Genomic DNA, 27,360 nt, shown 5'->3' with positions numbered 1-27,360 from the left:
ATGCTAGACATAGTAGGAGTTCTCTTGGTGAATGGAGAGGTATGATTTATGATGTATTTGGTTACTGTACTCAAGAGGGACAGAGTGAGACTTTAGCAGTTTCTAGCCAACTGGGAGGGAGGCACGCCTCACCCCACCTCCATCAGCAATGTGCTGACTGAATCTGACTTGCAAACACAGGGGCTGTCTGTCTTTCCTAATACTATCCGGAGTCCTTTCTGCTGACTGGGAGGAAAGGAAGATGCTCTTAACTTTCTCATAATTTCTCTTGAGTGCCAGCATAGCAGAGGATGTCCAGCAATCGCTCGTCTGTTCACTGATTGACAGGTTTGTTTTTAAGGGAAATCTTCTGATTCTGAGAGGAGTCTATGCATGTAATGCCACAGCTTTTATCTTCTGAAGGCACTGTTCTGAAACCATGGCGTTCCTCAGAGGCAACAAATTCTCTGATGCTTTCTTTAATTGATGTAAGTATAGATTAATCATATTGTAGCTTGGCAAGTTGTTTTATTGCAAATTGCTTCTGTCTTCAAGCACAGGAAAATGCTCATTGTAAAAAAAAAAAAAAAAAAAAAAAAAATTTAAAAAAATGGGGGCTTTCAGCTCCTCGGCATGAATTCTGAGATGTAAACCTGGGGTCTGGCATAAGTATTCTAACCAATGCACATGGAACTAATCTTACAATAGTACGATAGAAAGATCTAAAGAAAAAGGGGGTAGGTAAGGTAGATTTTAAAAGTATATAGTATTGTATGTGAAAACTTGTGACAGATGGAGACGCTTGTATTCTTGCTTGTTTTGAATTTAGAAACATAGAATAGTTCGGGTTGGAAGGGACCTTTAGAGGTCATCTAGTCCAACCTCCCTGCAGTGAGCAGGGACATCATCAACCAGATCAGGTTGCTCAGAGCCCAGTCCTGCCTGACCTTGAAGGGATGGGGCATCTGCCACCTCTCTGGGCAAACTGTTCCTGTGTTTCACCACTGTCATTGTAAAAAAAATTCCTCCTTATACCTAGTCTAAATCTACCCTCTTTTGGTGTAAAACCATTACTCCTTGTCCTATTGCTACAGGCCCTGCTAAAAAAGTTTGTCCCTGTCTTTATTATAAGCCCCCTTTAAGTACTGAAAGGCCACAATAAGGTCTCCCCAAAGCCTTCTCTTCTCCAGGCTGAACAACACCAACTCTCTCAGCCTGTCTTCACAGGAGAGGTGCTCCAGCCCTCGGATCATTTTTGTGGCCTCCTCTGGACCCGCTCCAACAGGTCCATGTCTTTGCTGTGCTGAGGGCTCCAGGGCTGGACGCAGCACTGCCCGTGGGGTCTCACAAGGGCAGAGCAGAGGGGCAGAATCCCCTCCCTCGACCTGCTGGCCACACTGCTTTTGATGCAGCCCAGGATGTGGTTGGACTTCTGAGCTGTGAGCACACATTGTCGGCTCATGTCCAGCTCTTCATCCACCAGTACCCCCAAGTCCTTCTCAGCAGGGCTGCTCTCTAGCCCTTCATCCTCCAGCCTATATTGATACCGGGAGTCACCCTAATTTAGGTGCAGGGCCCTGCACTTGGCCTTGTTGAACCTCATGATGTTCACACAGGCCCACTTCTTGAGGTTGTCCAGGTCCCTCTGGATGGCATCGTGTCCCTCAGACAGGTCAACTGCACTGCTCAGCTTGGTGTCATCTGCAAACTTGCTGAGGGTGCGCTTGATTCCACTGTCCATGTAATTGACGAAGATATTAAACAGCACCTGTCCCCAGACAGACTCCTGAGGGACACCACTTGTCACCGATCTCCATCTGGACTTTGAGTTGTTGACCACTACCCTCTGGATGCACCATTGAACCAATTCCTTATCCACAAAACAGTCCACCCATATGTCTCCAATTTAAAAGGATGTTGTGGGGCATCATGTCAAAGACCCTACAGAAGTCCAGTTAGATGGCATCTGTAGCTCTCTCCTTGTCCACTGATGTAGAAATTCCATAATAGAAGGCAATTTGTCTGGTCAGGCAGGACTTGCCCTTGGCGAAGGCATGCTGGCTGTCTTGAATCACCTCCCTGCCCTCCATGTGCTTTACCATAGCTTCTAGGAGGATCTGTTCCATGATCTTCCCAGGCACAGAGGTGAGGCTGACAGGTTGGTAGCTCCCACTGCCTTCCTTTCTACCTTTTTTTAAAAATGGGTGCAATATTTCCCTTTTTCCAGTCACCAGGGGCTTCATCTGACAGTCATGACTTTTCAGTTATGGATAGTGGCTTAGCAGCTTCATCACCAGTTCCCTCAGGAACCAAGGATGCATCTCATCAGGTCCTGTAGACCTATGTATGTTCATAAGAGGACTGATCAAATAATTGTTTAAGTTAATGGGAATTTCTCCACTTGATCTTATGGGGTCTAGTTTAGGTCTAAACACCTTTTTTAAACTGTGATGGATACTTTCTTAACTGGAGGGAAGGAAAGTGTGGTTGGGAAATCTTTGCACCATATCCTTCTTAATAAAAGAAAGACATTCCTTACTCAGTCAATGGGCCTAATTCTGTATTACATACCTTTGTTATGGTGAGACAATTCATGGAGGAAAGATGTTGTATATTTAAGCTATTATCCTGAAAAACAGGAAAACTGAACTGAAAAAATAAGCTATTCTCCTGAAAGTACTGAAGGCTTAAGTTTGAAATTCTTATCTTGTATCTTTTTTTATTAATTATCTCTTTGAGTCCTAAGACAGAAACCATATCACAGAAAGCACCCTTTGCTTAGGCACCCAGTGTAAAATACAAGTAAAGATGACAGACTTCCTGAAGTCTGTCAAGCAGATCAGAAAAACAAACCCATCTGTCTTTAATAACCTACGGTGTTAATTGATTTGGAGTAAATTTTCTGTTCAAGATTTTCAAAAGGAACAATATCCCAAGGCCTATAAAATAGCTTCTTTCTGCAGGTGCTTTTTGGGGTTTCTGTCCTCAGAGGCAGAAGGCAATAACTGACAAAACCAGATGTGAAGGCTGCAGGCTTGCTTACTGGCTTACTTTCAAGTTTCTTTCTATGTCTTTTCTTCAGAAATGGTCTCACTGTTGTCCCCGTTGTTTGCCATATAATGTCTCAATCCCAAAAATACTTTATTTGGAATAGCTAAAAAATCCACCTGCGCTAAGTCATAAAGTCCAAAGCTCTAAGGCTGCAAAGCTGGAAGCTAGGCTGGCTGAGAACTCTAGGTTGGCAGTAAGCACTTCCCTCTTATATTGGTAGACTATCCTGGTGAATGTATTTAACCGTAATGTAAGAGGATGAGTCAAAATGTGTACAAAATCCAGATGTTTCCAGCGTATCTACATCAGCCTGACTCGCTCAGTACCACTGGCAGGGAACAGGAGAGCCAGCTGATGCTAGCTTCAGCATGCAGCCCTTCTTGCTCCTTAAGCAGTAAGACCTGACACTTTCCAGGCTCCTAGTCCAGATAGTATTAGCTCGCTCTCTATAAGCCCCTGTTCTACTCCTGCCATCCTGGTATACCCCATTCATCCTTCCTTTCCTCCCCGCTCTGAGGAACGGTTTTGGTCCTCAGCCTGAGGATGAGACTGTCTGTGTTGCTCAGCCATAGTCGTGAGAGGGCAAGGGCAGAAGAAGAGGAGAAAGAAGGTGGCTGTGTGGAGAAAAGCAAAGGATAGAGAAACATGTTTCTCAGTTTTGAGTCTGTGTGTTTTGTTGGGTCCTTCCCACCCCCCTGCCAAAACCAAAACCCCCCAGGTAGCACTGTGCTGAAGCATGGGGTGGTCTCCCTCATCCAATGCCAGACCTTAACCTCCTGGTTATCTCTGTACCTCCAGGGTGTATGTTTCCCACTGAGTCTCATGTTATAGTAACAGAACATCAAATCATAGATTCTAAGAATGTACAGCAAATCACTGAAGATTAATCTTCAGTCCTCCCTCATAGTAAAATCAGTGGCAGCTGAGAAATGGAAATTAACTTCTTATTTCTGGTGCTAGGGTAGAATCCGAACTGCTTGAAAAGAGTTTGTATCTACTTTGTCTTTTAAATCAGACAAAACAGGTCCATGAATGAGAAAGAAAATAGACAAGTAATGGAGCAAGGGGTTTTTCTTTCTCTTCCCCACCACACTGAAACCAAAGCATCCTACTGAGGGACACAGTGCCCTCACGGCGTTGTCTTAGCAGCCAGTTGTTGTTTCTCATTCCTAACCCTAGTGTTATGGTGGAGGGGACAAGGAAGCTTTTGATTTATCCTAGACCTTTTATTAGGAAGAAATTTTATGAACAAACATCACAGACAATGGATAGAAGAACAAGTAGTAAAGATTTGTTTAACTAGGGAGTTGTCAAATCAGTTTGCTATAATGTTTATTACTGTTCCATTACTTTATTACTGCTACTTAGTTTACAAATTGGCAAGGGATTTTTGTGGTCATACAACAGCTATACATTTTTAATTTAAGTTTAAAAGGAAGAACAAATACATAATGTTGGAAGACACCTGGATTTCTAGCTGAAAAGGAACTTCATGTTCTGTAATAGAAAGGTATTCCAGTACAAATTTTTTGGATTGCAAGCTGTTTTTCAAAAGGATTAAAAAATAACTTGAGCTTTAGAACAAGTGAAGCAGATAGAATGAGATCATAAGAGAGCGTGTATTGCCAGATCACTTTGAAGAGAGTGTTATCAACTCTTACACTCTGACAAAGGATTTGGTGTCATCTGACACTGCTACAGAAACTGAGTAGGTCAATTTCATGCGAAAATACTTAAGACTAACCTTGAGGAGGGGCAACTATAGTTAAAAGTTGTTTTGTCTGCTGAGCTGTCAGTATTTCAAGACAGTATTTCAATCCCTGTAAACATGAAAGAACATGTAGGAAAGAGGGCAGCTTAAAAGAGAGCCACAGCCAGATTCCTTCCTCCTTGGGTTTTTGAAAAAAGTTAAGCAGCATGTGATCAAAAGTTATGAAGTCTTGTTCTCAATCTCTGTAGTTATCTGAAGCTGTTACATTATCCCTTTCACTACTCATGCAAGCTCCCTTGCTCTGATCTCCAAGCATTTCTTTGGGTAGAACAACAATTCATATCAGTAAAGATCAGTTCAGTTTAGAGGTGATGGATCTAGGTTTGGATGGTCAGTGTCCAAATGCAGTCAGTCTTCTCGATATTGCCTTTCATGAACAGCCCACTGCAAAGGAGAAGCATAGATATGAGGAATAACTTCATATATAATCTGCTGTCTCAAAAAATCTGTGGTCAGTCAGAGCCTTGTGTAACACAGACAAGTCTTGATTTGGCCAGAGAGGGCTGTGGCTTCTGCAGAACTATGTGTACAGGCATGAGTCACAACAAAGATGTGCATGTAAATGTGCTGCAACCTAACCTCCAGTTTGAGAGATTATCTTATCCTTGATGTATCCTATCCCACAAAGGATACTAGGCTTTAATCAACCAATGTAGGTCAGGACAGAGGTCACTTAATGAGGTCTGAATGCCATAGGGTCTGGTGTGGTAAACAGGCTTTGGCATTAACATCTGCTCTTGTGGATTTTGGGGTGAAGTGTGAGCATAAGGTAATGTCCCAGAAAAAAGATGAGGAACGGCACATTATGTATTAATTCCAAGTAGAATTAGGTCTAAATTACTTATACACAGAGAAAGGAGTTGAAGAGTTAAAGCTACAGTTTCAAGCAAAGCTGAGGCTGGGATAATTGCAGACAGCAGGATGCCATGGTAGTACTTTGCACCTAGGGGGAAACAAATATTAATCAAAACAATTAAGTGACAAACCAAGCCACGAGGATGTGGGGGCCATGGGGCAGAACTGAGCCTTGGATAACATCATGTTCCGGTCTTGTAGAAATATGAGGAAAGGTAAGATGGGGACAGCAGCTTAAGGAGCTTCAGGAATTTATTTTGTATCTTGAACGAATGCTGTGAGAGGTGGAATGGAAAGCCGTAGTAAAAAAAAAAGAGCTGCAGGAGACTGAGTGGAAGAAATCACCAAAATTGTCCAAATTTCTGTTTCAAGAAAAGTGCAGTCTCTCAGACCTGCAAAATATAGTATTTACTCTACCTTGCTGGCTTGAGGATTGTTGACAAACTACAGTTGACACCAGCACTGACTATTTCAAGGAGTGACATATATGAAGGGTATTCCATAGAAATAGCATATATATCTATATTGCATGGCTTATGTGCCCACCTAATGCAGTTATAATGGCAGGTACTGTAGTGAAAGAGGTTACGTCCATATGGTATGTTACAATTTTTGCTTCCTTTGAGACAGTAAGAATTCATACTGGAGTAACAGTGGCTACATTAAAAGTTTGTCTAGCTTATTCTGGCTAGCTGTTTCTTACAGGCTGGCTAGAAGCTGCATGCCTCTTCTGCAACAGTAATTACACAAGTTAGTTTTTTGCTGTTCCAGCTTCCCTGGGTTATGCTTTTGCAGCCTAATGAAGCAATCAGACAAATTTCCATCTTTTATTAACTGCTTGAGAATTTATCTGTTTTCTGTTAGGGAAGAAGGGGGAATAGCAAACAGTGAAACCAGTGAAACATCATCATGAGTTTCAATTTAGACAAATTCATGGTGTTTCGCTCTTCTGTTGTGGCTCTTCTGTATATATCTCTTACTATCTTGAGTACGAAGTTGGAAAAACTGACTGCAGTGGCAATATTATCATGCTTGCTTGCAGATCATCAGCTTGTTCTGGTACAGCTGATAAAAATGGTATTTGGCTCTATTTAATGTCATACCTTTTGTTGATAATCAATTATTAAACTACTATTCTTCTAAACACCATGTTATGCTTTTTACACTGTTTAGTCTGATGCTGAAACACCATGCAGGAGATTCTTTCAGGGACAGGATTCACATGTTGTCCTCATATCACCAGTTGATACTTGATGTGTTACAGAAGAGCAATGAGCAGTTTTAGACTTCACCATCTATTGAGCAGACCTCTTAATGCTGTATATCAGACTTGCGAGCTTCACATTCAGAATTTAGTTGTCAGAGGGGTGGGAAGGAAAAGAAGAGAAAATGTGCATAAGACCAGAGAAGTATTTTATTATATACATATTGCTAAAAGCTCTCAGAAATTCCTGTAAGACTTGTCTGTTTCTGCTGTTAGGTCTGGCTTAGCCAGGCAGATAAAACTAGCTTACTAATTGAGAATCACTCCACTTTATAAAATAAATGAAAGGAAAACGGTTAATGAGTTTGCCAATAAGCATATTACCCCTGTGCCCCTCCACAGTGAGACTTGAGAGTAATGGGATTGCAGACGTTTGTGGTGTTCAGGAGCACACCCTACGCATCTGATGTGCACAAACCTTTGTTGCGCAATGTTAGTGAACAAAAAACACTCTGAAAGCCTAATGTGTATGCAGTCCTCTCAGAGAGGGGTTGGGCTGGGGAGGAAAAGGGAGCAGGCATGACAAACACTTGTGATATTTAACATTCTCATGGGTTGTATTCCTCCATCACAAAAAACAGGCAAGTACAAGAATCTAAACATTTTTACATAATTACAGTATTTCCTGTTCCAGGTCTTTAGGAACAGATAGCCAGGAGCTGTCAGACCTCTCTCCCCCAGAGACACTAAAGATCTGTTATCACAACTGAAGTAGAAACAGCATAAGCAATTATCAAATAAGATGGGAGTAAAGGGGAGACAATTTTAATGAAACCTGTTCTGAAATGGAAGTAAACAGCTGAACAAGGAACTTTATTGCAGGAAGCTTGAGAGGATGGACAAAAGGTGAGGAAAAAAGAAATTCATTAAACATTGCCCTAAAGGCAAACTAATAACTCAAATAGTCTGATTGTAGTCCAGTCATCCTTGGGATGTGACTGACTTCTCTGCTTTTCCTTTCCCACTCTCAGCTCCTTGTTCTAACAGAGGGTATTCAATTTGTAGGACTATACTAGCAACAGGCTGCTTCTGTAGGCTGTAGTGCTCCATTTTGTTGGTAACACTCCTTTGGTGGCTTCCCCAGCAAGCAGTGCTGGCTGTGGTGCCCTGCTTCTCTCTGACCTGGAGGGTCTGGCTCCAGCTCTGATTTGCCTCTGCTCTGAGCAATCTCTTGCACCAGTTCCTGGCAGCACTGCAGCACCTCAGGAAAAGTGGAGAATTGTACCAAAATGGACATGTACTCTGCAGCACAATTCCTCTTTAAAATAAGCATACCAGACCACTGCTGGGAGGGGAGAAGCCTAAGGCTAAGGCTGCCTGTTACAGCATTAGATGAGGAGAGATTCTTTGGGCACATTGAGAAGATTATGGTGCAACCACAGTAGTGTTTTATTTTGAACTGCGGTAAACCAAGATGTGTTCTGGCTTGTGAGGCAGAGAAGCTTGGAGCATGTGAACTGGATGTCTTGTAAGTTTAGGAAAATGAGAACTGTTTTAATGACTAATTTAGACACAGCCTGTAAGGCATAATTGCTTCATGTGGCACAACAGGAGTGTGCCCAGGGAACCAAACAGTTGATGCACAAATATGCATATAAACCAGCACAACTTAGCTTGGGAAGAGTATGGCCAATAAGTCTCACAACACAAGAATTAGGGAGCTTCCAGAGAAGTCATCAGAAAAGAAGATAAAATTGCCAATCTCATGTATTGATCCCGTGGAACGCATTGTCATTAGGATGTTGGAACAAAAATATAAATTGGAGAAGTGAAACAGGAGCACGGAAAATGGATCCAAATACATACTCTAAGTTAGGAAGCTCCTAAGAAACCAATAACCGGAAGCTGGACCGGAAGATGAATTCGGAAATGCTTTTCATATATTTGCTTTGTTTCTTACAGCATCCTTGAATATCCACTATTAGCCATTATAAGATGTGAATACGGGGCTGGACCAAATATAGAACTGACTGGTTTTATTAAAGTGAGACTGTGTAGTTATCTGTACCTTGCAAAGGTTCTGCAAGGAAAGGACAACTCAAGGGAAAAGGGTAAATCTTCCTAAGCTAAGGAGTCCTTCATATACTCAGTCTCACACAGCAGAATTCATCATTTCTGTCCTTCTCTGCATCTTTTGTGAGAGGAAAGGTCCATAACAGAATGTACTGCTGGCTGCAGTCTGGATCAGTAGCAACATATGGACTCTTTTATTAAGATTTATTTTAACGCTTTGCTTGTTTTGTCTGCCTCAGAACTGAACTGACAGCTTCCTAGAACTATGCACAATGGTTTCTAGATCTTCCCAAATTAAAATACCTACCCATTAGTCCATTATTGTATATGTATTAAGATTTTTTCTACATTGATTAATATGCATGTATGAGCAATTAATCTTATCTGTCAGTTAAAACACAAAGTGACTTTCTACAACTGCAATTTGCTTTAGATTCGACTGTCCTCAGTACACTGTTATGCAAACATCCTCCTCACCTCTGCCCTCCTTTTCAAAATAACTCAATAATAGGTTGAGCAATACGATCCCCAGATAATGGTAGTAATGTGCATTACTCTAAGATTTGATGGAATTAATTTTATGCAGAATTAGCTACATTCAGCACTATGACCAATATCCAGTTTAGCATGGTGTTTTAGCACTTGTATAACTTGCTTCTGTGCGTAGATAGCATGTTCTTGCATCCTGTACTGGACTGGAACAGTGAATTTCCTTTCACAGAGTGGGTCGTGCAAAGTACTTACACCCCTGATTTGTCACTACACCATAAATGGGAGGTGAGGGGATCTATACCACAAACTCTGCTATGCCATTACTGATTATTTTAATACTCACTTGGGGAATAAGGTCATGACTTTGTACATTCTTCCCAACGGCTTAGTATGCACTAACTATAGATTCCTGTTTCTGTTCTCAGGTTAATGTTTTATTAATTAACAACATATGCATTAACATGAAAGTAATGCCCCTTGAACCAACAGCAAAGTGAAATGCGGGAACATTAGTGTTGTTCCAGGATTTTTTTGAAATATGTGGTATGAGTCATGCATTTGGGTATAATTCAATCACTATCACATCCTCTTGGCATAACTGGCAGTAAAATCTGAGTCTCATGAAATGTCCTAGGTTCTTCTGATAATCTAGTGACAATCTTACTGTTAATGATTTGCTTTATATCATATCAGTGTTTTTCCTTTGATATACTACTAGCTTACAGCAAGAAGTGACAGCAGCTTGCTCAGCTTGCAAACCTTCAGCAGCAAGAGTGGTCAGAGGTCAGCTCAGACTGAACTTCAAAACTAGTACTTAAGACTCAACGGACGAAAATGTTTCTACAAGAGGAAATGCTTGAGCGTGAGTGAAGCAGATAAAGGTGGAAAGAAACTTTATATGGTAGCTGTCAGTAGCAACCCAAAGAGAGGACACTGGGCTATCATATTGTCGTGGTTTAACCCGGCAGGCAGCTAAACACCACATAGCTGTTCTCTTACTCCCCCCCCACAGTGGGATGGGGGAGAAAATTGGAAAAAAATGTAGAACTTGTGGGTTGAGATAAAGACAATTTAATAAGACAGAAAAGAAAGAGAAAATAATAATAATGACAAAAGACTATACAAAACAAGTGATGCACAATGCAATTGCTCGCCACCTGCTGACTGATGCCCAGCCAGTTGCTGAGCACTGGCTGCACCCCCCACCTCCCTGGCCAACTCCCCCATAAATTGGCTCTCTGAGGAGAATAGGTAAAGTGTAATTATTAATAGTTTCTGAGAGATGGTTCCTGACGTACAGAGATGACAGCAATGCTGAGCACAAGTACCAGATTAGCCTAATGACCAGTAATTTTATCATATCAGCAAAATGATAACCTTAATCCAGACCCCAGAGATGATAAACAGCACTAGAGGGAACATATATAGCAAGTAAGGTGTGACAAAGCACAGCTCTGAGAGCAAATAAATCAACATGACCAGCAACTATTAACCTAACAATGAATGCTTATAACAAATTTGTTTTAACGCTCTCTGGTCAGATCTGTCATTATCTCAACCCTTTGAGTCTATGTTGAGTGCCAAAAAGGACTGTTTAACCCCAGCTGGCAACCAAGCCCCACACAGCTGCTCACTCACTCCCCTCCCTGGGTGGGAACAGGGGAAAGAATCAGAAGAGTAAAAGTAAGAAAACTCATGGGTTGAGATAAAGACAGTTTATTAGGTAAAGTAAAAGCCTTCTGTGCAAGCAAAGCAAAACAAGGAATTCATTCGCTGTTTCCCATGGGCAGGCAGGTGCTCAGCCATCCCCAGGAAAGCAGGGCTCCGTCACGTGTAACAGTTACTTGGGAAGACAAAACATCATCACTTCAAACATCCCCCCCCCCCTTCTTCCCTCAGCTTTATACGCTGAGCATGACGTCTTATGGTACGGAATAACCCTCGGGTCAGTTGGGGTCAGCTGTCCCAGCTGTGCCCCCTCCCAGCTCCTTGTGCACCCCCAGCCCACTCGCTGGTGGGGTGGGGTGAGGAGCCGAAAAGGCCTTGGCTCTGTGTAAGCCCTGCTCAGCAGTAACGAAAACATCCCTGTATTATCAACACTGTTTTCAGCACAAATCCAGGACATAACCATGTACTAGCTACTACAAAGAAAATTAACTCTATCCCAGCCAAAACCAAGACACATAGGGTGTTATGCAGATTTATAACTTGGTGCTTTTATGTTACCTGAGAAGCTGTGCATATGTCTGGAAGCTTGTACAGTTACAGGGTATGCTGTCTTCTCACTGGAAGAGCTCTTTTGCTAAGAGTCATTCACCAGATGTCTTCCTGTGGGGTTTAGGCATTTTCTCTGAAGGCTCAGGGTGTGTTCTTCAACATCAGAAATCAGTGCCTGCAACAGTGCAGTATGAAACACTTCAACAGTCCTCGGCTAGGCCACTCTTCCCATCTGCCCTTAATTACAAAGTTGTGTTCTGTCCATTATGTGACAATCATCACCCCAGGGAAAGCACAGAAATGTTTTATGGAATTATTTCATAATATGATGTAGAAGATTTGAACTGGTAGGTGGTTGGTTATTCCTGGAAAATAATCCTCAACCTTCAGTCCCGCTGCAGGAAACATACTCAGCTCCATGTGGAAATGGGTTTTAAATGTAGCAAACCTTGTGTGAAGATGAGCCATATAAGTTCACCTGTCACAAGTTATTCTTCCTCTCCATAGGAAAAGTTTGGATCCAAAATAATGGATTTCTGTCAATGCCCCTTTATTCCATAAATTGAATACAAAGAGACCTTATTCACTTGAAATCACAGTGAAATGAATTTAATTTCTAATGTCTTCTTGGAATATGCTGTTCTGCTTAAATAATCATTTTTATAAATGATTAGACAACTAAATAATTAGTCAGTTAAGAAGTATTACTTATCATCTTGTGCAAAGGCTGACAATTAAGTTTTTTACAATTTGTTTTACAATTTGACTGCAACTGAAGCAAAGATGATTTTTTTTTTTAACGGAGAACTCCTTTTGCTGTTACAAGTGTTAACCAGCTGAAAGAGCCCTGCTTTTGACAAACAAAGTTACTATACTATACTAAACTCTTGTAGTGTCACCCACCTCCCTTTCTAGAGATTACCGTTCAAATGGCTCCGGTTTCCGGAGCAGAAAATCATGGAATGGAAACACTGTTATGCTCAAGATATAGTTTATGGGTAAAGAGGAAGCACACCTTTGATCTACTAAGAATTTATTGATAACTGTGAGTTTATTGTTGCTATAATTGGAATTTTAAGTCTCATTATTAGTCCAGATCTGTTTATTACAGAGGAAGAGAGAATAACAATGGAGTCAGAAGTGTTATACACACACTCCTCAGCTGCTGCTCCTCTCCCTAGCATTATGGCCACCCACCCCCTGCTCCTCCAGGTCCTAAGGCTGATAGTTTTGCCCTGGTGGGGGGTGGGTTATAACAAGTTATCTGTACCTCCAGTCCTTTTTTTTTTTTTTTAATTATTGGTCTGCAGCTCCACATGGTATGTGAATTTACTATATAATGGTGCCTTTTACGTATGTTAGGTACTAATTTTTGTTGACTATGTCTTTGCTAGACTGCCAGTCACCTGGTGGCAGTGGCCAGGTTTGGCCAAGAGCCCCGATCTGCAGACAACCCCCTGGTGATGAGGCAGGTCTGAGGCTCAGATGAGAATCAAAGTCAGCGAGTTAGGGTCAGGCAGGTCCACAGGGATGAGGCAGGTCCGAGTTTGAGATGCCAAGTCAGGCCTGTTGGTCAGGGTAAAGGTCTGGATAAGCTTAACCTGGACTGAGGACAACCGCCGAGACCATCCCCTTACCATGCTCTCCTGAGTGAAGGTAGAGAGGAGTCCCTGCTCTTCAGAGAGGCTCTCCTCACTGCTGGGTGCCTGCACCCATCCTCTGAGCTGGCCCTGAGCCCAGGATAGGCTATGTGCTCAGGGCCTTGTCACCAAGAACTGCTGAAAATGGTAATAATTAACAGACTTTGACCCAAATAGCTTTTGAAATGTAAAGCAAGCACTTCAGCCATGAGCCTTTCCAGTATTTCATAACACCTGGAAATGTAAGGGAGTTTTGCATCTTTATGTTCATGTAATTGAAACCTACTGAGTGTGATGAAACATTTTTTGTAGCCTTTTTAAAGCTATAGTAAAAGACATTTAAATGCCCCTGGAAATCACAGCTAAAGCTTGGAAGAGGTGGAAGGATCTATCTCACTAGTTTTTCTCTTTCATTCTCCAGTTCCTCAAAGTGGGAGAAAACCACCTTTGTTCACAACATGCATAATGTTACCATATTTACATATTAGGCTTTATTTATACAAATTAAGGTAGTGACACTTTAAAGCCAATTCTTATATTACATTATCTTTCCCTACTTTTAGAGGGGAATACTTTGGTAATAACTCTTAGCCTTCAAGAGAATAAATTGTGAGCTGTTGCTTGCCAGGTTTCATGAATCTGCAGAGAGAATAATTTGTTACACAAATATCTCTGTGTTATTTTTAGTCCCTAGATGAAGAAAAAACGAGATATCAGACCTAAAACTACAGCTAGACGAGCTAAAAGGGTCTGGCAGCTTGAAGCAAAGCTGGGATTGGGGCTATTTAAAATAACTGGGCAGGTTGGATAGGGCAAAGTTTGGCAAAGTTTATTTTCCTAGCTTGATTTCCAGGACCAACTTTCACAAGAAAGCAACATGAGTATATATTTCTACTCTGGCCTTGCTCTGCCTCCTTTTTAGGCACATTCAGCATTGTGAGGAATGTGTGGACTCTGGGCTCGAGCAGCACTCGCTGCTCCCAGGGGGCTGGAGCTCGAGCCCTGCAACTCAAGTTTTGAGCAAACTAGAGACTGGCTGAGAGTGCAATGCATGCAAAGGCATTTTGTGTTATTTCCCCCTCCACAGAGGTCAAGAGTGATGTCTAAGACTAGAAGGAGTCATTATATTGTCAAGGATAATACTGTGAGTCAGAACACAGAGCTTCACCTGGAGGTGCCTTGTGTTAGAGCCTGATGTGTTAGCAGTTTAAGTGATCTTTCAAAAAGATCACTAGTGCTCCTCTGAAGATTTCAAGAGGAGTAGTAAACAATTCCTAACTGTAATAGGACTGCTGATTGGAAAAAGAGTTTCTGTAGAAATTGCCTGCCTGTTCTTGATGTCTATAATGATACTTTAGGAAAAGATGTGTAAAGAATTCATCTGGCCATCTGCCTGCTGGAAGCAGGTTTTGCTACTACACAAAGAGAGAAGGAAGGCTCAAGCCCTTAGTACCCTGGTGAGAAGTTGTTTCCTTGCTTACAACATTAATAAAGACAACAGAAGTTGCTCAAACATACTGATCTTGGGAATTCTGAAAGTATTGTCCAATGTTCAGCCAAAAAACCCCTAGATGCTGGGTACTCTGACCCTAGAAAGGCTTCATTTTGGGGCACAATCCTTCTTGATCACAAGAGTTACTTTGAGCATGTTTCCTTTACACCTGGAAAGAACCTGTACCCAGGAGCAGCTCTGGTCTTAACTCAGGGCATGACCTTACAACATAAAAGCTTTTACTTGTCAATATTTAATTCAACATTTACTAAATGGCAGGTGGATGCTAGTCTGACTTCACTGGAAATAACTTGGCAAAGATTTAACTAGCTTTAATCTACATGGAAGGTAATGTTGCAAATAACCCTAACATAATGACAACATTAAACTCATGCCTTGTAAGATCTTTCCTAAATGATGACACACCAGACTTGCATGTGTAAATGAGAGAAAATGGTTAAAACAACACTAACGGCCAACACGACAAAGGGTAATTATTAACCACTTTTTCTTCCAAATAACTGGGAAATACTCTGCTGTAGCTGATCCAAGGCACTGTAATAATCAGTAAAAACTATTTTCAATTAGGCAATATTCTTGTTCTGTTCCCCTCCCTCCCCGGATCTGTTACACCTGCTTGTACTGACACCTACATGTTGGGAACTTTGGCGTTTTTAAGCTGAAAAGACTACTAAATAAAAATGGTCGGTGTCCTGGCTTTTCTCTCAGTACTATGGTTTTAGCAGTGCAGGAACGTGATACATTTCCATTAAGGACATGCAGCCATAAAACACCAAATTCCAGCTTTGGGGGTTTGACTAAGTAAGAAGCTAGAGTATTTATGTATGTGCTTAATTTTCCTATGGAATTAGGTTTAAAACTAAACTGTATACTACTCCTTTGCAAAATCAGGGCATTTTTATAGAACTAAAATCTAAGCACCAATTTGGCTTACCAATTTGAGACTGAATTTCCGAAGCAGCCTACCTGCATAGAAATTGGATACATCTTTATGTGTGAATGAGCATTCACACATACAGTTACAGACACTGTATACTCTCCAGTTATCACATGTATATCAGCGTTTCTGTTCCTAACAATGAAAAAATTCCTTTTGAACCTGAAATTAATATTTCATAGACTTCTGTCTGAATATTCAGTTGGTGAGCTTTCAACTTAGGCTTGTTTGTAAAGATTCTATTTTTTCCTGTTGTGTTTAAATTTCAGTTAAAAAAAATCTTTGCTTTCTTGTGTGGTATCTAACAAAGCAATTCTTGTTTGTCCTCTTTCTTAGTCATGACTGTGTAAGTTGCCCTTGAGATGATTTATTTGTATTCTTGCTCAAGTTGATACAGGCCAAATTTATAAACTTGAATCTTAAGAAAACTTGGATCAAAGAGGTAGCTTTGTTTAGTCTGAAAGGATTAGTTCTAGCACAGAATGGGCTAGAATAATCACGGAATTCATACTTTTTTTCACAGGCACGTCTTCCCAAAGCTTACACAACCACATATAACAGGTTTTATAATGTAGCAGTGCCAGCTTCATAGTCTTGTCTTGCTTATTTTCCTATCCTTATGCTAATCATGGGACATGCTGAGCAAACAAGACCTTTCCACAAGTGACGAATGCTACTAAGAAGTAGTGCATCTTGCTTTTAGATGTCACAAACCTAATCACTTTTTATTAATTTCAAAGTTGTGAAGATTTCAGTTAAAATGCAGATTATGTAAAATGTAAATTAAACGTATATAGGTCTGGAAGGTATCATCTGTCACTTGCATCTAAGATACAAGATATATTTGGACCTCACCCATCCACTCCCTCACTCTCATTCCAGAGAGTAAGGAGAGAATCTCCTATTTCCTTATAAACACTGTAACATGTGTGTTACAAAGGGCTAATGTATAAGACTTTACTTTTTTCCTGCTAATTTTAAGATATTGGGTGCCAAGTTTAAGACACTTTTAGATAAAATATGCTAGGGGATCTTAAGGAGAGCATATTTTCCTGTCCCCCCAAAGTGGTGTTTTCATTGATTAGCATCTTGTAACTGTGGAAAAACACCTATGTTCAGCTGAAGCAAACTGATGGTAGTATCTTTTGAGAACTTCACTGAGATTTATGTAACAGGGTCAAAAGTGATCTGCAGGAGCTGCCAGAACAATCATAACCTGAAATACAAACCAAGCACCACATGCTCAATAATGCCACCTTCCCTAAAACAACAGGGTTCCTTCAAATACCAGCCAGAACTTACAGTTTCAGCCAACTCGCCTCTGTACAGCTGCCTCTCTATCTAACATCTTGGATAGCTTAGCACCCGCAAGCTTACAGCAATCCAATTAAATTAGCTATTAAGGTCCTTGAGGAACTGCTGATGAGCCTAATTTAACATACATTGGGTTTTCAGAGAATGCAATATGTATACCAGCAGGGAAAAGCCCAAACAGAGAACCTTTTCACACCGAACAGTGTTCTTATCTCTGCTTAGCATTGGGATGTAAGGAACTGACAGAAAAAGCAAAGTCAGACCCTTGTCCTGACCTGTGTTTTGTTTAGTGTTTAAACTAACACTGATATGGAGCTCCTTCTCTATGGCACAAAGCCAGAATGGCAGACAAAGTAAATCTTTTAACAAACTACTGTGGTTTTTGTTACTGTACATTATGTCTTGTCCCAGCTTTTCAAAACCTTGCAAAGGGGTGACTCCCAACAAGTACCATACGCTGTCTCACATGCACAGGTACTGGCCCAACATGTCACAGTTAAAAGCCATTTACAGCACAGGGAATGCTGTGGGTGTTCTTCCACCTGGTCACTTGTAATCGGCTAAGAGTATATGAATGCTAGTCCTAGCCTTGGGCGTTTGAATGTCAAATGTCTATTGGTTCAAGTGTGGGAAGCAAAGCTTTTTCACGTTGTGTGGCAACTGAAACAAAGACCTCTTGTATGGTATTGCAGCCATACAAGGCAGTTTGTTTTCTATTGGGTAGGAAAGACTTACTGCATGAATTCCAGCTGAAGCGTCATACTATTCTTTGTTTTTACTGTTAATTATTTATTACTTCTGAAAAGGTATAAAAGAGTTAAAGCTAACTCTGAGTTTAATTCAATGATTTAACTGTCCCTATTTCAGAGAAGAGGGCTGCTTCAGAACTGCACTGAAGTTCAGAAATCACTGGAAGTGAAGAACACTGGATAAGTGGTGAGTAGCGCGTAGAAGTTGGACTTGACACTCTGGAGCAACTTCTTAAATGTGGCAATATTCTCAAGGGTTTGACTCGAGGAGGGAGGAATAGATTTATCTTGGTATAAACAAATTTTGTGAAATTTGTCAACAAATAATTTCCTGGGCTAGTCAAGTACTGAGCTTCTATATAAGCAGTCATTAACTCTCAAATCTCGATCTTCCTCTCCTGGTTAATAGATTTCTATGGAAAATAGCTTTACTTTTTCCCACAATTTATATTAAAAAAAAAACCACTTTCATTTTGAAATAGGAATTCAATCTTTCCCCTTCTCGGTAGAAGAGATCAGATTCTGACTTGTATGAAATACTTAAATCCAGATACTATAACTCATCATCTTGTAAAGACACTTTAGGACTGATAGTACAGATATAGATAAAAAGAGGCATGCATATTTTTTAACACTGCCAACTGATTACTTAAGATAACAGGTATTTCTGGAAGCTGGGGTATCTACAGTATTTGAGATTAATTCTTGCTAAATGGTTCAGTACCATAGGAATGCTCTGCGCCAAATTAAAGGCATGCCACACCTGACTCCAGCAATGATATTTTAAGATAGGTACTGTTTGATATTTTCCATAAACTTTCCTTTCCATATAAGAAGGATTGACTTGTACAGTCTCACTTGCACCACAATAGATATAGTTTAACAAAACTACTTGAGAAGAAAATAATCCCTTCAGTTCTTAATGGAGTTCCAGAATACCTATTTTAACCTCATAGTTATGTCACTTATCAGGATCTAATACATAAATTGTTCCTGATTTGGGGAACACAGAAAGTTGGAATGTGTTCTTCATATTGGATGCTCTAATTAATCAATCTTTTCATTAAATGACACTGGATTTATTTTGCGTGAGTGTGTATGTGTGATTTACAGTACCAGGGAGAGGAGCACATTCATTGAAGTTCACGCCATAGACTAGTGACAGAAGCATCTAGCTGGAAGCACAGGGAAGTCCTCACCTTAAGCCTGTTACCTTGCAAGGATGGCTCCTTCACTGAAAGGCACAACTCGTCAGCCACAGAGAATTTCAGCTCTGGGTTCAGTGGAAAAAGGTATCAGTAGTAGCTATAAAGCACACAAGCTACGGGATAGGAGTGAGATTCAAAACTTTTCTCCTCCATCCTCTTTTACTGGAGTGTTAGTGTTGAAAAAAAAATGGTCTTCTGAAGCACCTCCTTATTTCCAGTACAATGCATAGGGAACCAAAGTCCTCAAGTTGGACAATTTTGCCTTCCCAAAAGCAAAAATTATTAAAAGTCAGTCTACCGTGGCCCAGGAGGACTTACCGAGTCTGTCCAGGCTATATTCACACTGTTTTCTAAAGCTTTGCGATCAACACCCTAATGCAATGTTGTGTCTTTAGTGCTTCTTTTTCCCATTTTTAAAAGAAACCAGACTATTCTGTGCTACACCTGAAAGAAGTTTACTCTGAGGAGTGCAGAGCAGTCCCTTTACATCCCTGGGAGGCTGTGCTAGTTTATAATTACAAATGAATTTTGTCAGCTGGAAGCTGCTCTTCTGACTCCCATGTTTTCCCTGTGCATAGTAGCGCAATGTTGACATAGACGTAATCTTTTTATAGAGGTAATATGTTTTGCACTTGGGAGACAGACAGGGAAGCAGTGTATGCCCACAACGAGGAATTTGTGTCAGCAGAACCTTTTAAATCACAGATAAACTGCCTGAAGCTTGCTGCTGTTATGCCTTGGGTGGAGTGACCAGTGGCTTGGTGTAAGTCCAGGCCACCTGAACAAGATGCCAAATGGCCCCTGACTGGGTACTGGCCCAAACGTGGTTTGCACTCAGACTGGACAACAACATAAATTGATCTATTCCAGGCCTTATACTCTTCTTAGTTTGGGTTTTTTTCTTGGTAACTGTGACCTATAACTCAGCTTTTCTGAGGTGGTCAACTCCTTGGTGATTTTGTCATCTATGTAACAAATAAGGCTATTTAAAACCTGAGTTCTTCTGAAACTGGTCCCTTTGCATATTTTCTTTTTGTGAACACGACAGCTTTCCGATAGCTTTTGTTTTTCCTGACATGCAGTTAGTTAATGAATGCTGGATATTCGACAGAAGTTCCAAACCAAACCTAGATTATATTAGGTTTATTCATACCTCTCTCAAGTCACTTTGCTGTACCAGTCATAATGCTCCTGCTCTGTGAACTACCCAGCCATCTCTGCAAGGCTAACAATTTGTGGCAGTCAGTTGGATTGCATGTACTCAATGAACTCAACCTACACATTGCTAAGTAAACTGCTGGACAAGTAAGCAAGCAAACTGTAGCTCTGTTTGCAATGCTGGAATGGAAGGTGTTCCCTGCCGTGACACAAATGAGCCTTTCCTGATTCATGGGTCGCCTCCTGTACAAGATAGGGAGCAGACAGATCTAATTTCCCATGATAAAGAATGAATAATGAATGAATATTTCTGGATCCACAACTTAAGCAACTTACCTGGTACTAGCAATAGGAACTTCAGGGGGAAGGAATACACTTTTCCATCCTATCTGTTAAAAGTTTTCAGTGAATGGCCACCACCAGCAGCAGTGCAAATCTCAGACTTTCATTCACCTAAGTGAATTTATTTAGATTATTTAGATTTTGTCAAACACTGCAATCTGAAGATCAGGTTTCTGCTTGCTGTAATCATGTCGCTCTTCCCCGCATGCAAGTCAACAAGACGGCAAAAGTAACATTGACAAATTCATGCAGGATTTCAGTGATTTCTACTCCCTCCCCAGTCCAGATTTCTTACATTTTGTGGTACATTGGATGTCTGTCCTGGGTATGGTAACACTCCTTTTTCTACAGTCAAGTAGATATGTTTAAAAAGTTGTGAAACTGGGGTTACCCAAAATATTGGAGGGACATTTCAATCTGAACAATTCTGCAGATGGTGCACTGTTAGCAATTAAACTTTCCAAACACAACAGACATATCTTAAAGTGTTTTAAAGATTGCTCAAAGAACAAAAGGAGGATCAGCTGTATAAAAAGAAATGTGGTGAGAGAAGGCAGACACAAGTCATTCTTGCCAGCAGCTTAGCTGTGAGCTTGAGTTACGTATCTTTAGATGCTTAGCAGACTGTTTCTGACTGAGCTTGTGTTGTTTTTGTTTCAGTGCTATGCCCCATATACTCTTTGTCCTGTAAGCTCTTAAATTTGTTTGATCATGCTTTCTTCGTGCTCTGTCAGAACCTTCAATAAGCTAATTATCTAACATTATCTATATATGAAATACTGTATAGCATGCGGGTGCTGCAGTGAGCAAGTCTGACATTATTTTCAGTATGCTTCTTAAATGTGGCGTGGGACAGGTGAACTGTTCAATGATGAGACTAAGCATCTCTTATAAAGTGAAATACTTTGCCTTGAAAGCTCTTTTTGAGGAGTAGTTTAGCAGGAATTGACTAAGGCCCCTTGCAGCAGAAGCAAAGGAATTGTTTGCAGGTTTTTGGTATTGACTACACTGGGAGGTAGAGAGGGAAGAAGGTAATTTATCTAGCTTTAGTACTTATAGGATGCTGTCACAGCTCTAGGTTCTCTTGATTAAAAGCTCAGCCTGATTTCTTGGAACCATCTGAAATAATGGTTGCAGTACTGCCAACCGCAGTACTTCTATCAGACAGAATTTCTTCCTAGAAAAGCTCTTGTATGTGTTATGGCCTCAACCCAAATTCCACTCCAACCTGCTGTTTCACTAAACTGACTGTTACTCCCCATGTATCATAGCTTACTATCTTGTGGACTCTTGTCTACAAGAAAACTTGTATTCAAGACTGGATCTATCATTACCACAATGCCCAAGCAAGCAAAGGTCTTGAAATGTGCTGTCATCTCAAGGTGTTGCAATAGAAGAACCCAGTAATCCATATTCCAGATGAACTGAACAGACTGATAGGCTGCCCAAGGTCATACAATGAAGCACAGTGTAAATAACAGATAATCCACTGTCTCTGAAATCCCAGAGATCAGTTTAGTTTCTTAATAAATGATTATTAGAATGTCCTTTAACACTATTAAAGCACATATGGTTCTGTCAGGCAAGAATTTTCTTGACAGAACAGTAAATAAATGGAACCCTCCTCTGCAAATGCGTTCAGGCAATGCCCCAGCTAATATAAGGTCTAATAATCATTAGAATCACACCACCAATTAATCCAAATGTCCTGGCTGCCACCCAGCCATAGTAATGTAGTTCCACCTATCTAAACTCCTTTTGTAGTTGCAGTGGTCTGATGTTCCTATTCTAACAGAGACAGCGCGTCCACTGAAGGGACTGATACCGTAGCTTTTTTCCTCTTCATGCTTTAGTTGTGCTAAGAACTACTATTCCTGCTCTGAAGAGCATGCTGCCCCCTAAGTAAACTACATAAACACACTTAACAGGTATTTTTTCTTGTTTTTAACTGCATTCAGCTTGGTGCTGTTGTGCCTTCCTGCACAAGGGTCTGACTTTTGAAGGGAGTAGCTAGGCTTCTTACACACTTTTTCCAAGTCCTTCCTGGGTCAGGTTTATGATTTTATTAAAAAGAAAATTTTCCTCAGCTGTACAGTACCACAATGTTCCCTTTTTTCTTCCTCAGCTATTACCTAACAAGGTAGCAGAATGGAGAACAAACAGCAAAGCAATGGTGAGATGAAAGAAAAAAAGGCGGTGAAACAAAAAATGGTGAGTGAATTCCCCAAATCTTCTGTTAACACAGTTGTTTGTTATCTGGGTACTGGAGGTGGAAAATAACTGTTTGGAACCTGCGTGAATACCTGCAGACATGGGCTCAGTGTCCTAAACACAGGGATGCTGCTGCTTCCTTTCTCCCTTTAGTACCTGGACTGCTACCGGGCTTACTGTGCAGCTGAATCACAGGCCTCTATTTTTTTTCTGTGTTTCTCTTCATATGTACGTCTCGTTTTGAACTAGCCAAAAAACTGTTTAGGCAAATCATTCTGGGATTACATGACTTTACAATAGGTAAAAGCCTCTCTTCTATGGCAGGGACTCTGTCATCAAGGAAAGTGGTAACATTTTGGAGGAGAGTTTCTGTGCCTTCAAATGGAAATTTTGGGAAGATGCATCCTGTGGAAAAAAAGCATTGATTTTGTCTCTGACACCTTTCTTCTACAAGAATCTGCAAAGCTGTGTATTATTCTCCTTTTTCCCCTTCCACTCTGACATGTAAGAGAAGAGCAAACTGATGCTTCTTTGCATGGGTACATGGAGATTTGAGGAAGGGGAAGCTGCTAGGATGAAAATTTGAGGGGTGTAGAGAGTAGCACGTGTTTAGTTTCTGTAACTTACTAACAGGAATTGTAAAAGGTCAAAGAATGTGAGTGTGTTAAGGTGAGAAATTATGTACATCACATGCAGCCGTAATATTTGTATTCAAGTATGAACTGAACTACTTGGACTGGGCTATTTAAAATGAAGCTAAACAAAACACAGGTGTCTGATTAACCTCAAATACACTCCAGGTATTTTAGAGGCTTGATTCTTCTAACTTGACATTTTTACTGCTTCTGATCATTCAAAGAGATTCTAAATGATGCCCAGATCATCCATTTATGATGACATTTCTCAATATGTACGATAATTTTACATGTTAACGAGTAGCATCTGGCTTTCTATTCAAACACTGCTTGGCTTGATCTGAGCCAAAGACACTTCAAAGCTGCTGCACTGTAAACTGCTTTCAAACCTGCAGTGCTTTATGGCATTAGTTATTGTGACTCTGAGAGCTCTAAGCTAGTTGTAAGGCACGTAGCACGTCAGAAGTGGAAACAGCACAGGTTTACACCAATATTAACTACAGTCCTCCGGGAATAGCTCCCAGATGCACTTAATACTCATCCATTGCCAACTAAAAGGTGTAGTTTAACTCTTAGCAGTTCAAAATCCCCATGTTTAGGCAACTGGTTTGTGCCAACCAGGAAGGAGGCGCTGCTGGACTTGCTATTCACAAACCGAGAAAGCCTGCTTTGTAATATCTCGGTTAGTGATAGCCTTGGCTGCAGTGACCACAATATTGTGGAGTTCGGGATCCTGCTGAGTGTGCTGAAGGTCACCGCTAAAACAAGGGTTCTGGATTTTAGAAGAGCAAACTTCAGTGCACTCAGGGCTCAACTGGGAGGGGTTCGATGGGAGGCTTCCATGGAATACAAAGGAGCTAGTGAGAGCTGGGAATTCTTCAAGAACTCTCTATTGGAAGCACAAAACCAGTTTATCCCCTACAAAGGAAAAGGAAGTAAGCGGAGCAAGAGGCCCCCGTGGCTCAACCATGACCTCCTGGGTCTACTCAAATCCAAAAGGGAAGCACACCAGAAATGGAGAAGTGGAGGATTGTCCACTGAGAACTACAGGGGCATAGCCAGAGAGTGCAGAGACGCAGTCAGAAAAGCAAAAGCCCAATTTTAATTGAAACTGGCTGTAGACATGAAAAATAACAAGAAAGGTTTCTTCAGACATGTCAACCACAAGCAGAAAAAGAAGGAAAACATAGGCCCATTGTTAAACAGAAAAGGAGAATAAATCACAAATGATGCAGAAAAGGCAGAGGTCCTCAACACCTTCTTCACCTCGGTCTTTACCAGCACTGTAGGGTCCCAGGCTTTGGGAACAAAATTGCCAATTGAACCAAACACCGACCCACCATCGGTGAAGGAAGAGTTAGTATATGAACTACTACGGGAGCTTGACCCCCACAAATCAATGGGCCCTGATGCCATCCAGCCAAGGTGTTGAGAGAGCTTGCTGACATCATCGCGAGGCTACTCTCCATAATCTTTGAGAAGTCATGGAGGACGGGGGATGTCCCAGAGGATTGGAGGAAGGCAAATGTTACCCCTATCTACAAGAAGGGCTTGAGGGAGGATCCGGGTAACTATAGGCCCATCAGCCTTACTTCAATCTCCTGGAAAGTTATGGAACAAATCCTCCTGGGGGCCATCACAAGTCAATTGCAGCACATGATTGGGAAAAGCCAAAATGGCTTCACTAAAGGCAGATTGTGCTTGAATAACCTGGTGGCCTTCTATGACAAAGTGACTTGCCTGGTTGACATGGGGCGGGCGGTGGACATTGTCTACCTGGACTTCTCCAAGGCCTTTGATACGGTCCCCCATAGCCTTCTCCTGGAGAAATTAATGCGTTATGGCCTAGACAAGTGGTCTGTGCAGTGAGTGGGGAACTGGCTGGCAGGCCGCACCCAAAGGGTGGTGGTAAATAGCTCTTTCTCAAACTGGCAACCTGTCACTAGTGGAGTCCCCCAGGGATCGATATTGGGCCCAATGTTATTCAACATCTTTATAAGTGATCTGGATAACGGCACCAGGTGTAGCCTGATGAAGTTTGCTGATGACACCAAGTTGAGTGGGGAAGTAGACACTCCAGAAGGGAGAGCTGCTCTGCAGGGAGATCTGGATAGGCTGGAAGAGTGGGCCAGCAAGAACCTTATGAAGTTCAACAAGGACAAGTGTAAGGTCATGCACCTGGGAAAACATAATCCGGGAGTGCAGCACAGACTGGGATCCACCTGGCTGGAGAGCAGCTCTGTGGAAAGGGACCTGGGGGTCCTGGTGGACAGGAAGCTCAACAAGAGCGAACAGTGGCTGCTGCTGCCAAGAAGGCCAACAGGGTGCTGGGTTGCATCAAAAAGGGCATCACCAGCAGAGAAAAAGAAGTCATCTTCCCGCTCTACTCAGCACTTGTCAGGCCACACCTGGAGTATTGTGTACAGTTCTGGTCCCCGCTCTAGAAAAAAGATGTGGACAGGCTGGAAGGGGTCCAGAGAAGGGCCACCAAGATGATCAAAGGACTGGGAAGCTGCCATATGAGGATAGGCTGGGAGAGCTGGGTTTGTTCAGCCTTGAGAAAAGGAGGCTTGGAGGGGATCTCATCACCACGTACCAGTACTTAAGGGGTAGCTACAAAGAAGATGGAGACTCCCTTTTTACATGGAGTCCCATGGAGAGGACAAGGGGGAATGGACACAAGTTGCTCTTGGGGAGATTCCGATTGGACACGAGAGGGAAATTTTTCACACTGAGGACAGTCACCCATTGGAATGATCTCCCCAGGGAAGGGATTGACTCAGCCACGTTGGACACCTTCAAGAGTCGTCTGGACAGGGTGCTGGGCCATCTTGTCTAGACTGTGCTCCTCCTAGAAAGGTTGGACTAGATGATCCCTGAGGTCCCTTCCAGCCTGTGAGTCTGTGATGTTTGCAAACAGGTACCTTCAAAAGTAATAGCCGAAAGCTTTTATCTTCCCCAGGTAGCCTGTCTGATCACCATCTGTTACACAGCAGGACTGTGGCGTGTCAGATGTAAACCTCCTAAGGCTGTGGAAACGTCCACACACGTGTGGTTAACATCTTAATTGGCTACAAGTCTTGCGGTACCTTCGCTTCCCAGCCTCGGCACAGAGGAAAGCTCTTCCCCTCCCTACCCCAGCGCCCCGTTTACAGAACGGCAGCCCAGCTTTCCGGGCGGCACCGCGGCTTGGGCACCCCCCCGCAAGCCGTGGGCCCCCCGCCCCTGTGCCCCTCGGGGGGGGGCCGCCGTGAGCCTCCACTCGTGGCATTTCCCCGCGCTGCCGGGTAAATCCCTGCGGAGGGAAGAGGCCTGCTGGGAAACCGCGCACCCGGCGCGCACATTCGCCTAAGTTATGTCCAAGCTCGCAGACAGATAACCCCGGGCCGTTCCATCCTTTGAGCCCGGCCTGCAGCCCCGGCCGCCGTGCGGCCAGGCGCTGCCTCTCCCCTCCCCTCCCCTCCCCTCCCGGGAGCCGCCTCCTCCGCGGCCGGCGCTGCCAAGGGGGGGCCAGGCAGCCCCCGCCCGCCCGGGCACCCCCGCGCACCCCGCCGCCCCCCCGGCCCGGCCCGGCCCGGCGGGGATGCGCGGCCGCGGCGCACGTGTGGCGGCGGCAGCATGGACCGAGCGGCGGGGCCGGAGGCGGCCACGCTGGTGTCGGGGGCGGCGGGGGGCGGCCGCCGCCGCCCGGGCGGGAGCGTAAGTAGCGCGGAGCAGCGCCGCGGCTCCCCGTCTTTTGTGTTTTGGGTTTTTTTGTGGGTTGTTTTTTTTTTCGTTGGAAATGACGGCTTGCGCGGGCGGCGGAGCCCGGCCTGCGCTGCCCGTGCCTCGGGGACGACTGACCGGAGAGGGGGCGATTCCGGCCCTTTCCCGGCGTGGTGGCGGCGGAGGAAGGCGCGGCCGGTGCGCGGCGGCCGCAGGAGCCGGCGCAACTCGCCGCTGCTCCCCCCCGCCCGGGGCAGGGCTCAGGTTGCAGAGCGGCGGCGGCGCCGAGCCCTTCCCCGCTCGGAA

At 42.7% G+C, this 27,360-nt stretch overlaps 1 protein-coding gene and 1 long non-coding RNA gene across 4 annotated transcripts in view; one reads left to right on the top strand and one right to left on the bottom strand.

The window, feature by feature from the left end:
• Window positions 1-5,603: 5,603 nt before the first annotated feature.
• LOC135313245 (uncharacterized) lies at window positions 5,604-13,366 on the bottom strand. Its single transcript, XR_010372872.1, has 3 exons — window positions 13,280-13,366; window positions 11,652-11,817; window positions 5,604-6,993 (listed from the first exon to the last, which is right to left on the bottom strand). It is a non-coding gene; the product is annotated as an uncharacterized LOC135313245 (long non-coding RNA).
• A 9,261-nt stretch (window positions 13,367-22,627) lies between these two features.
• SLC2A9 (solute carrier family 2 member 9) overlaps window positions 22,628-27,360 on the top strand; it is a 114,564-nt gene continuing 109,831 nt past the window's right edge. The window contains exon 1 of one of the 3 annotated variants that reach the window (XM_064449137.1): window positions 22,628-22,714. In XM_064449137.1, coding sequence (XP_064305207.1) covers window positions 22,652-22,714 — 63 coding nt within the window. In that variant the 5' untranslated portion in view covers window positions 22,628-22,651. Of the gene's footprint in view, window positions 22,715-26,782; window positions 27,049-27,360 lie in introns of those variants that run through there. The other 2 variants (XM_064449138.1, XM_064449139.1) reach the window with 2 other exon arrangements.

This window comes from Phalacrocorax carbo, chromosome 4 (assembly GCF_963921805.1).
Source record: "Phalacrocorax carbo chromosome 4, bPhaCar2.1, whole genome shotgun sequence".
NCBI classification, from domain to species: domain Eukaryota; kingdom Metazoa; phylum Chordata; class Aves; order Suliformes; family Phalacrocoracidae; genus Phalacrocorax; species Phalacrocorax carbo.
Note: the sequence above shows the minus strand (reverse complement) of the source record. Positions and strands in the feature narration are given on the sequence as shown.